The sequence below is a fragment of the Rhinatrema bivittatum genome, chromosome 12 (assembly GCF_901001135.1).
Source record: "Rhinatrema bivittatum chromosome 12, aRhiBiv1.1, whole genome shotgun sequence".
Classification (NCBI taxonomy): domain Eukaryota; kingdom Metazoa; phylum Chordata; class Amphibia; order Gymnophiona; family Rhinatrematidae; genus Rhinatrema; species Rhinatrema bivittatum.
Genome location: NC_042626.1, coordinates 53,399,746 through 53,412,118, shown reverse-complemented (window position 1 = coordinate 53,412,118; position 12,373 = coordinate 53,399,746). Strand labels below are relative to the sequence as shown.

At 47.5% G+C, this 12,373-nt stretch overlaps 1 protein-coding gene across 7 annotated transcripts in view; it reads right to left on the bottom strand.

Moving 5' to 3' along the window:
* The window catches only part of NBR1 (NBR1 autophagy cargo receptor), a 99,778-nt gene that overhangs the window by 36,154 nt on the left and 51,251 nt on the right, over positions 1 to 12,373 (bottom strand). For all 7 annotated transcript variants that reach the window (XM_029574248.1, XM_029574250.1, XM_029574251.1 and 4 more), the window contains one exon: positions 9,886 to 9,960. In XM_029574248.1, coding sequence (XP_029430108.1) covers positions 9,886 to 9,960 — 75 coding nt within the window. The remainder of the gene's footprint in view (positions 1 to 9,885; positions 9,961 to 12,373) is intronic.

Sequence of the window (12,373 nt, the reverse complement as noted above, 5' to 3'; positions counted from 1 at the left end):
CTCGTGAATGGGAAATGCCCGTGCCCGCGGACGAAGTGCTGCCAGTACCGGATCTCCCTTCTTCGAAGACGTGACTACAGCCGGCGCGACGGGAGCTGGCGGGTCCGGCGGGGGATCGAGGTCCAACCCCTGAATGATCTGCGGGATTAAGTCATCCAGCTCATCCCGCTGGAAAAGGCGCAGCGTGCGTGGATCCTCTCCCTCTGACGTAGAATCCCCTTGTCCCGTAGCGGCAGGGTCCGATCCTGGGGAAACCGGGTCCGACCCAGTCCCCCCCGAACCCACGGGGAGCCGGACGTGGGCGGGGAGCTGCAGGGCCCCTACGCCCACCGGCGGGGGAGGGACCGGAGAGAGGGCCGCAGGCCGCGGCAGCTTGGGTGGTGGAGGCCCCGCGGGAGCCGCCAATTCCTGCAAGTACGCTGTATGCATCAGCCGAATAAACTCTGGAGAAAACCCCGGCCTACTCGGGGTGACCTCCGCGGGTGGGGGCCCCGGGGGACCCTGTCCCTGTGAGTCCACCTCCGTAGCTGCCTCTGGTAATAAGATCGGGGGAGGTCCCTCCGAGGTCTCCCCATCCTCCAGCACCGTCTGATCCCCTTCGGGGCGCAGCGCGTGCAAAATGGCCGCCGTTCCCGCCAGGAATGGGGGAGGGGCCGGCCCACGCCACCTGGGCAAGGCTGCGAACGCTGAAAAATAAGTGCGGGGCCCGGACGTGCCTTCCCCCCCTGGGAGGCACCTAGCACAGATGCCCTCCCTAGAAATGCGCGATCCTGGCCCGCCGCAGGCCGAGCAACGCGACGGCCGCGGCATGGCAGGCGCGCAGAAAGACAGCCCCGACGGTGAAAAACCACCCGGCAGCCTCGGGGGGGGGGGGGGGGGGGGGGGGGGCGGGGGGGCCGCGAGACGGCGCGCCGCTGCGGGGGGGCCCGGACGGCCCGCACTACCCGCCGAGACAAGAAACCCAAGCGGCGCCGCGGGGGGGCCTTCCTGGCCTCACAGCCCGCCGAAATAGCTCTCCCTGCTCCCTGCTGCCCACGAGGAGCCGGCAAAATGGCCGCGGGAGCAAGCGAAGGAGGCCGGTCTCACCGGCAGTCGCGATAACCTAGCTGAAAAGAAAAAGTACAGCCAAGAAAATAACAGGAAAGCGACTTACCCCGGGAGAGACACAGACCAGCGCTGAGAGCGAAGAAAAAGGAAGGCAGAGAGCCAGCACAACAGAGAAGCCACGCCTCCCCAATTAACCAATTAACCCTTTTTTTTTTTTTTTAAACTAAAGTACAACTTGATCCAAGACCAAAGCTAACAACACAGAGAAGAAAGCCCTAAACAAGGGGAAACAAAAGAGTTTCTAGGAAATCGGGAGCAAGCCCAGATTCCACTACTCGCATCTGCTGGAGTCAGAAGATACTGAACTCCTGCAGAGGGGGTAGTAGTACTTATGGTGACGCCCCCTCGAAGCTTTGGGCTGACTCCATCTGCTGGAATGGGGACATAACCCACGGTCTGGACTGATCCAGGTACGTACAGGGAACAAGCGGTTTACCGCAGCCCCTGGGCGTTGACGTCTCCGATGCGGGTGTAGATGGAGTAGACATTTTGGAACCAAAGAGTTTCTCCAGCTTATCCAGCCGAGCACGACAGCCCTTTTGGTGGTGGTGGTGGTGGGGGGGGGGTGTCATCTGATCGCACAGCTGACACCCTTGGACATCATGCGATGCCCCCAGGCAGAGGATGCAAATCTTGTGTGGATCAGTAATAGACATGGCCCGCAGGCACTGGGGGCATTGCCGAAAACCAGACGGATGAAAAACAGCCGGCAAGTGGTCGATGGCTGGCTGCCACCGAGGACCGATATGCCGGGCATCAACAACAAAGAAGGTGAAAAATAAACCTACCATGCTGCTGAAGTGGCACCAACCAGAGAAGGGGGACCCGACATAGAAAACAGGGAAAAATTTGAAGAAATTGAGAAAAAAACTCATATTAAAAACAGAGCTCCAACCACGAGGCAACTAACACTGCAGAAAAAAAAAAAAAAAAAAAAAAAAAAAAGAGTCTGAATGGGGACCCCTGGGGGACACGTGGATAGTGGCATGCTGGGCATGCTCAGTGTACCTGTCAAAAGTTCTAGAAACTTTGACAAAAGTTTTCCGATCCGGGCTCCATCTGATGGTGTCACCCGTCTGTGAGGACTATCATCCTGCTTGTCCTAGGAGAATCAATCTTCTCCCACTGGCAAGAGGAAAGCAGTGATTCTTACCCACATCTACCTCTTCTTCTGCTGTTTTCAATCTGTAATCCGAATGCCTGTTGGCAGGGTGTGATTAGATTTCTGAGCGAAGCCAGGAGATGGCGGCAGATGTACATAAGAAGCACTGCTTTCCTCCTACCAGCAGGAAGAACGGATGACAGGGAGAAGACTGCGGAACAGAAGAAATTCGAAATACAGAACTGTGTTGAATTACATACAGTGTTACGTGCTTATAAGAGGTTATTAAATTGGCAAACAAAATTTTTAAAAAGTATATGCAGATATAGAAATAACTGCTGGATCTATGATTATACAGTGAAATACATCATTGGCTATCGCTGAGAATAGCCATTTAATTCTTTATGTGAAGGTCCCATTTATTCATTAGAGGATTGGCTATTTTTATTTTAAATTTTTTGAAAATATCTTTATTCAAAGTGCAAATAACAAACAATGGAGAAATTACTTACTGATAATTTTGTTTTCCTTAGTGTAGACAGATGGACTCAGGACCAATGTGTTATGCTCCCCTGCCAGCAGATGGAGATGGAGCCAGATTTCAAACCTGACATCATCCTACATACACCCCTGCAGTGACCTCAGCCCTTCAGTATTCTCTTCAAAAGCCACTGTGTACATACTAATGAAAAAAAAACTTGATTTAAAATATGATTAAAAATGGGTAACTGTACTCAACCAATCAAACATTGAACCCCAGTAAGAATATAGTTGCCCAGATCTAGGGATTGGATGACTGCTTACCTGTAATCTCTTGGAATCGATCTCCACTCCATGGGTGAATCCTTGGCACCGTACTTGGGCAGCCATGGGCAGGATGTTGAGTCCATTTGTCTACACTAAGGAAAACGAAATTATCAGGTAAGTAATTTCTCCATTTCCTAGCGTGTAGCCAGATGGGACTCAGGACTAATGGGATGTACAAAAGCTATTCCCGATCAGGGCAGGAGGCTGCCCACGGTCCAGTTAACACCACCCTTGCAAAGGTTGCGTCCTCCCAGGCCTGAACGTCCAGGCGATAGAACCTGGAGAAGGTGTGAAAGGAGGACCAAGTCACCACTCGGAAGATATCGACAGGAGACAGCAGCCTAGCTTCCAGCCATGAGACTGCCTGAGCCCTAGTGGAATGAGCTTTAACCTGAGAAGGTAATGGCTTTCCTGCCTCCACATAGGCTCCTGTGACCACCTCCTTAATCCAGCGAGCTATGGTAGCCCACAAAGCTGATTCAACCCGCTTCCTTCCACCGTGAAGGACAAACAGTTTTTCGGACCGGTTCTAAAACTTCCAAATACTGCACAAAAGTCTACTGACATTCAAATGATGGAGGAGGTGGTATTCTTCCGCACCCTTGTGCTCATCTAGGGATGGCAATGAAATGGACTAATTCAAATGAAACTTTGAGACTACCTTGGGCAAGAAGGATGAAACAGTATTGTAGCTAACGCTACTGGAGTCATCCAAAGGAACGATTCCTGACATGACAATGCTTGTAGTTCAGAAATGTGACGTGCCAAGCACACTGCCACCAGGAACACCGTTTTCAAGGTTAATAAAACACAAGGAAAGGACTCTACAGCGGCTGAAAGGAGGGCCCTGCCAAAAATTCTAATACTAGATTAAGATTCCACAAGGGAACTGGCCACTGTATGGGTGGCCAGAGGTGCTTCACCCCTTTCAGAAATCGGGCCACATCCAGATGAGCTGACAGATGAGTTCACTTCGCCCCTGAAACAGGAGAGAGTCGCTACCTGGACCTTCAAGGAGTTAAGGGTCAAAGCTTTATTCAGGCCGTCCTGCAAAAGTTCCAGAACCAGTAGGATTTTGACCGTTTGAGGGGCAACAGGCCTCAAAAACTTTCCAGTATTTCTAGTATTTGAGGCCTGTTCCTCGCAACAGGCCTCAAATACTTTCCAGACTCGCACATACACTAGGGACATAGAGAATATCCTCAATTCATCAGGTGAACCCTCTCAAGGGCCAGACTGTAAGACCGAATAAGTTGGATCCTTGTGAAGGACTGGTCCCTCCTGTGGCAGGACCCTGTACGGTGGGAGGCATGGGGCGGGGGGGGGGGGGGGGGGGGTGTGTGTGTGTGTGTGTGTCTCCACCAGGAGTCTCCGCATGTCCACAAACGCCTGGGCCAATCTGGAGCTACTAGTAGGACTAATCCCCTGTGGTGCTCGACTCTGTAAATGACCCTGCCCAGCAGGAGCCATGGAGGGAAGGCATATAGCAACTCTTCAAGCCAGGTCTGAACGAGAGCGTTGATCCCCAGGGACTGAAGAATCGGGGAACCTTCGCATTGTGACATGCGGCCAGCAGGTCGATGGATGGAAGAACCCAGCGATCTATCATCAGCTGAAAGGCTTTGGCTGACAACACCCACTCTCCAGGATCCAGACTCTCCCTGCTTAGAAAGTCTGCTCTGACGTCTTTTCCTGCGATGTGGGAGGCAAAGATCATCTGTAGATGTATTTCTGCCTATTCCATAACGAGATTATCTCCTGTGACACTTGCTGGCTCCTGGTTCCACCCTGGCTGTTGATGTAGGTTACCATTGTTGCACTGTCTGACATTACATGGACTGCTTGACCCTGGAGTCTGTGGCCAAATTGAAGACATGCCAATCTGACTGCCCGGGCTTCCAGGCGGTTGATGTTCCAGAGGGCCTCTTCCTCGATCCAACATCCCTGGGCCATCAGTTCCTGACAGTGTGCTCCCCAGTCCCAGAGGCTCGCATCTGTTGTGAGGACAAGTCAGTTCAGGCAGAACAAGGGTACACCCCTACTCAGATGAGATTCCTGTAGCCACGACTGGAGACGAGAGCATACTGCCATCGATAAGTGGAAGCGAATCGAATAGTCTTGAGACTGAGGGTTCCAAAGTGACCGTAGTGAGCGCTGAAGTGGTCGCATATGTGCCCTCGCCCATGGCACTACCAGGGTTGCCGCCATCAAACCGAGAACTTGGAGATAGCTCCACACAGTCGGATGTATCGTACTCATCAACTGACGCACTTGGGACATCAACTTCCCTATCCGTGTGGTCGAAAGGAAGATCTTACCCTGCTTGGTGTCGAACCAGACTCCCAGATATTCCAAGGACTGGGAGGGCTTTAGAGTCTTTTGTCCAGGTTTACAACCCAACCGAGTTCCTGAAGCAAGGAGGTCACCCTGTTGGTCAGCCGGAGACTCTCCTCCATGGATTTGGCCTAGATCAACCAGTCGTTCAAATATGAGTGCACCAGGATTCCCTCTTTTCTCAATGCTGCCACTATGCTATCATAATCTTGGAAAATGTTCTGGGGGCAGTGGCTAGGCCAAGGTGCAGTGCCCGGAACTGATAATGGCGACTCAGTACCGCAAACCATAGGAAATGTTGGTGTTCTTCATGGATTAGAATATGTAGGTAGGCCTTGGATAAATCTAGGGAGCTTAAGAACACTCCCGATTGTACAGCCATTATCACAAAGTGTAGGATTTCCATGCAGAAAGAATTAATTCGTAGATTCAGTTGATGCTCTTGAGGTCCAGGTTGGAGCAAAAGGAGCCTTCCTTCTTGGTACGATGAAATAGATGGAATAACGTCCCGTATTTTCCTGGGCACAGGTACTGAGATTATAGCCCTTATCCTGAGGAGTAGTCTCCACTGCCTGCTTCTTGTACTGGGAGTGGCAAGGAGACATCATGTATATGTCCTGAGGAGTGCTGTGCGCATATCCTTCTCGTATGACCTCCAGTACCCATTTGTCCGAAGTGATCTCGACCCACTTCTGGTAGAAGAGGGACAGTAGACCCACTATCTCCTTGCTCCAAGGGTGGGTCAGCAAATTTTCATTGGGGGGTTCAGGACGAACCTAAACCTGAGCCTGTCCCTCTCTTGGGCTGTCAATTACGAAGGACTGAGACCTCCCAAAGGACAGAGACCTCTGAAATGTCGACGGATCCCCTGGATCGACCCTGCATAGGCGAGGAGCGCTGTAACTGCTTTCTCTTATCTTCTGGTAGCCAGAGAACTGAAAATTTGCCTTATTTACTGGCCAGCTTTTCCAATTTACTTTTGAAAAGGAGTGATCCTTTAAAGGACATCTTTGTAAGCTTTGCCTTGGAGGTTGCGTCTGCTGACCAATTGCGTAGCCATAATGTCTTCTGGTCACCACCATTGAGGCCACTCCTCTGGCCGGGACTAGATCTGAGCCCTTGGCAGCTAAAAAGGCGGTGGTGGGTTCCATAACCGCTCTGGAATTCACCCCTGAGTCATCCACCTTCCGAGAGAGGAGCAGGCACGAACGAGCTACCAGGGCACAACAAGAATCAATCTGTAAAGTCATTACTACTACATCAAAGGCCTGTTTAAGGATGGACTCCATCCGTCTATCGTAAGCATCCTTTAAGGCTGCTCCTCCCCTCCACTGGGATAGTTGTTCGATTAGAGACAGCACAGACCAGTACATCCACTTTAGGGAAATGCAAACGCTCTCTCACTGCTGGATCCAGGGGTTATAGAGCTTCTAACGCTCGTCCGCCTTTAGAACTTGCTTCTGGGGCATCCCATTCCAGGTCAATCAACTCCTGGATGGCTTCCAGTACTGGAAAGCAGCAAGAGGCTTTCTGAAGGGAAATCAGAATGGGATTCTTCTTTGGTTCCATCATACAGTCCATCCCAGGAACTCCCAGCATCTTCAGGGTCTTAGAAACCAGGCCGGCAATTCGTCTCTATGGAAAAACCATAACATGGTCTGGTTCTAAACCAGGGGGAACCTCCCCATTTTCCAAGGAATCTATATCCTCCTTTTCATCAGTGCCATTCGGGTCCCAGCCAGGAATACCCTCAGTGAGGAGAGGCATGCCTCAAGGTCTGCCGATAGGACTGGGAGAGGGAGGAATTACCGGCTGAGGTTCCATCTGGACAGGTCATGTGATATAGCAGACTGCGCCTGTACAAAGGCTTGAAGGCCTTGGAAAAATCCCACCCATAAGAAGGCAGCCGGGTCCATGCCTAGTCCAGGAGGTACTGAGGGAGGTGCTACTGAATTTCCCTCTCCCATGGATGACCCAGTCCCGGGGGTACTCAGATCCGGGGTACTTCCAGTTAAATCTGTGGCTAACCCATCTTCTCAATGGGAGGAGCCGGGTTTAGCAAAGTCCGGGAAGGCCAACTCCCTCTGGGCTTCCTCACAGTGCTGACATAAGTTGGAATCCAGGTCAGACTGTGAAGCCCTAATATGACAAGAAGCGCAGAGAGAAAGGCACTTATGTTTCTTGGCTGTGTGTTTTGTCAAGTTGTGCTTAAGTTTTATGCGTACAGATTTCGGGTGCCTAGGCAGGACGCGGTGAGGCACACGCACAGCCCATGTACCCAGCTTTACTTGCATTCTGCGCTTAGTAGGTTGTATGCGCACAACGTTATGAGGACAACGCGTGTGCAGAGCCGATGCACTGTGCATACAGACGTTCTATGGAGGGCAATACGGCACGCACATAGATGCATGCAGGATAGCCTCGCCACAGCCTAACATGCGGTGGAACGACCAAGCCTAAAGCAGGGCCTAGCCTACTGGGGGGTTGCTCAATCTGCTTGGAAGCCCACTTCCCCTTACCCCAGTGGGATTGAGAATGACATCAGTACGGCTCGCCGAGCTAGGAGACCAGAGGAAGTCTTACCGAAACACCTCCAAATGTCTCTGAATTGGGAGGAAAATCTTCTTCTCTCTCTCTCTCTTTTTTTTTTTTTTTAAACATACCTGGGCTCAGCACTTACCGGTTGAGTACAGAGACTGTCTCTGGCTGCGGTGGGGGAGATGGCTTTCGCAGTCACCACCACGCTTGGCTGCCTTTCAGCTGCTTAAGCAGCAAAGTCCATGCCAAGAACCAGTTACCGGACCAAGGCACGCCTCTGAGGGATCTCTGAAATCGCCTCAGGAATCCTCAACTGGGGTAGGGTCCTTTAGGTATCACCACAGGAGTGTGGGGCTCAAATTTTTCTCCAGTGCAGAGGTGTTTCTAGGGTGCCATCAGCTTTGAAATCTGATTCTGTCTCTATCTGCTGGCAGGGGAGCATAACCTATTGGTCCTGAGTCCTTCTGGCCACATGCTAGGAAATAGCCACATACAATATACATTAGTATCATCGCACCCACATTTCCTTCCTCATACCATTCCTTAAAACTTAACTCCACCCTACCCTCCCTTAATTCCCATCACCAGAGAAGTTATCACAAAAGAAATCAAGACCTGAATGGCACTGCTTACCAACTAAACTATAAGATCAAGATATTTGTAAGCTAACAATAAATTGTCAGTTACCTGTACATTTTATTCTTGTAGGATTCTACATCTCATATGCACCGTTGCACAATAACAGTGGTAAACATAACATTACCATACAATCATAAGCAACAAGGCACATTACAAAGTCCCCACTATCACCTATGTAGAAATAGACAGATGCACAGTACATTTCTGAAAACCTGGCTGTTCGCCCACAGTACAGTACTGAAAACCTGGCTGTTCGCCCAAGCCTCCTGTTGAAGGAACCTCTATCAACTAATTTGGACTCTCTCACCTTCCTACCCATCCCCTATTTCCTCCCTCCCTCCCCCCCCTCCAGTCCCTGCCCTGCCACCACCCCCCTGTTTACCTCCCCTGTTCCTCCTTCCTCAAGAAATGCTATGCTAATAACTGCCTACGATAAATCTCCAGCCAAATTCAGCAACATTATGTTAACCTTTATATGTCTCACTACTTAATTGTTTTTCGCTGACTATTTTCAGTACACTCCAGTTGTACTAGTTTGAAATCTTTCCTTTCTTCCAAAGCCCATGTTTATGCTCCCTGTTTAATGTAACTTTATCTTCTATATAGTTGTTAATTGGTTTCCCCTAGTTCCATTGTAAACCGGTACGATAAGACCTCATCTTGAGCATCGGTATATTAAAAAGAATTTAAATAAAATAAAAAATAAATTTCTATAGAGCTGCACTGATAATATTATAAAGGATTTAAAATTCTCATATGCAATAATATAACTATTTCTTTGGCATAGAAGTCCCTCCATGCCAAGAACAAAGTTAGTGATGAGGAACCATTCTGTATCAGAATCATCTATCCAGCAACTTCACATTCATGGAAAGCCTCTCCAGCAGACTCCAGCACGAGTCCATTATCTATAAAATCTCATCCAAAGCAGAATTTTGCTTGGTCTCCTGAAGGACGTCTTCGAATATAGACCTCCAAAAAGGTCCTTTGCTGTCATTCAGTCAACAATACATTGTTATTTTAAGCAGTGCTTTGAGCTTTTGTTGTGTGAAGGAATGGTGATTTGAGTAACTATTGTGTTTTTTTTCTCATCGACTAATTTTTTTTCTTGGGGTTTTGGACTGGGGGGGGGAAGAGGTGAGAAATATACAAGTGTGCGTGTGGGGGGGGGGGAGGGGGAGTGTTGGGGGGAAGCAGTGGAGAAGGAACCCTGCACACGCTGGATTTCCCACAGTCCCCACCACTCGCTTAGGGTCAAGTCCTACCTCCCCCTTAGTTAATAAAGCTTCTGAATGGACGGGAACAGCAATCACTTCCACGGGGTATTCTAGAACATTTCAAACATTAAAGAAACTTACGCTCTCCATGTAGCTGGTGAACCAGTCTGGAGGCTTCTCACAGAGGCAGTCTGCCTGCTCTGTGGCTGGTTGGTTCTGCAGAAAAAGGAGACAGTGATGAAACAAGGCTCTTAAAAACAGCTTGGATTTCATACAAGTACACTTGGCCAGAGAAAGGCGAGAGGTGTTCCAGTCATCCACTGGGCTGGTCGGATGGAGATGGTGGGGAAAATGGTAATAATTCTGACCCAACCTATGTTGCCTGCCACCTTGAGCAAAGCTGGAAAGGCAGGCTAAAGATAATAAATAAATCAATCCTTCTCTATATCCCCATATTATTCCTCTTCCCAAAATGGTGAAGGCAGCATGCAATGGAATTGGTCCAATAGCATCATGTGACCATGCAGTGACACCCTTCCCATGCACTGCTCCGATCAACAGCACAGACAAAACTTTATAAGAACGTTTCTTCCCATTAATCATCATTTATCTCCTTATGGTTGCTAGCATGTTTCCATCGTAAGTAGAGAGGCAGCACAGACTCAGAGGACAAGCTTTTACTTGACCTGTATATAAATTTGCATCCCAAATTATCAATGAGCCAATGCTGAGAGTCACAGCATGGAGGCATATTATATATATATATGTATATATATGTATATATGTATATATATGTATATATATTTATATATATATATATATATATATATATATGTTTAAATGACAGGAGTTGTGTGGCACCTTATAGACTAACCAATTTATTAAAGCATGAGCTTTTGAGGACAACATCCACTTCGTCAGATGCATGGTGTAAGTGTGTATATCTATATTTTTTTTAAATATTAAAGTTAAAGGAAAATTAGTTCTTACCTGCTAATTTTTGTACCTGGAATACCAAACCGAGCGTGCCACCTAAAGTCCCTCAGTAATGACCTGTACCCAAGCCAAAAGTCCAATCCAACAAACCCAAACAACACTGGGCAAGCAGAGACTCAAAGTTGGAGCCCCCTAAAACTAGGACTCCCTGTCTCAAAACAAGGATGGTACAAATTAGCAACTCTTAAGGCATAACCTATGTACAATCTTAGTAAATCTGCATAAGATTACACACGGTCTTAGCAACATCCAGAAGCGAGGAAGTCTTTCGAAAAAGGGATGGGTCTCTGGACTGATCTGTAGTATGGTCCAAGAAAACAAAGAGGTAGGCAATCTATGATACCGTCAGGTGAACACAAAAGGAATAGATGCCTGGATCTTTTTCAACGCTTTATTGGTGCAGAGACGTGTCAAGTAAAATCGCCCGACTCAGGTAGCATTTAGAATTAACAGTAAGATTTCTTAGAACAATTGTTATGTGCCATATAATGGATTATTTGCTTGATATTAATCATTTTTTAGTACAATATAAATGAAACATGATTAATATAATGGGCACAAGAGATCTATAAGCTGAATCTTTATCGTGTCAAAACTAAAGGATTTGGTGTGGTGTAATAATTGCTCTGGTTTAAATTGTGAAGATCATCTCTGGATTTTCAGCAATTTAAATGCTAATATATCTATGCGCCATACAAAAGAATATTTTTGATATTTTGATGTTATGATTTTTAGCTTTGCATATATGATGAAATTGTTCATGATATTTTTACCACATGCATATAATAATTATATTTAAAGAATTTAGCATATGTTTTAATAGTGGTTGGATCTCTTCTAGTTGTTCTTGTACTGCTGGCATACTAGTACAATTGATTGGATGAAACAACATCATTGACTGGAATAGTGGAGGTAAATTAGTAATATTAGTTAAAAGTATGCTTCTGATTTGAATCTTTTTAGATAATTATCTGCTGTCACCTTTTACCTAATTAATTTAAAAAAAAAAAAAGAAAATTCTTTTGAGTCCTACTGATATTATGATGTTTTGATTTTAGATCTTTACAATGTTTAAAAAGGATGTTTATTCTTTTATATAAAATTCTTTTTAATATTCATGAGATCTTAATAATATTATTTTTGAGATGTTTATTTATTTTTGATTGTTCACTCTATTTGTAGCCCCTGAGGCAGCGGCTGCAAAGCTGCGAAACTCGGCCTGACTCGGGCGATTTTACTTGACACGTCTCTGCACCAATAAAGCGTTGAAAAAGATCCAGGCATCTATTCCTTTTGTGTTCACCTGATCTGTGGTATTACAGGAACGAAAATTAGCAGGTAAGAACCAATGTTATTTTCCTGTTCATACCCCAGATCAGTCCAGACAAGTGGGATGTACCTAAGCCTCTCTATACTGGGTGGGAACTCGAAAGATCCACACGCCCCAAAAGCTGTCTCCTCTGGCGCCTGCACATCCAAGCGGTAATGTTTGGTTAAAGTGTGAAATGAAGACCATAATCGCTGCTCGACAAATTTCCTGTGGAGAAATCAGTTGACACGCTGCCCAGGAGGTTGCCTGCACCCTAGTGGAATGTGCTCGCAACCCTCCGGAACCAACCCACCCATACAGACT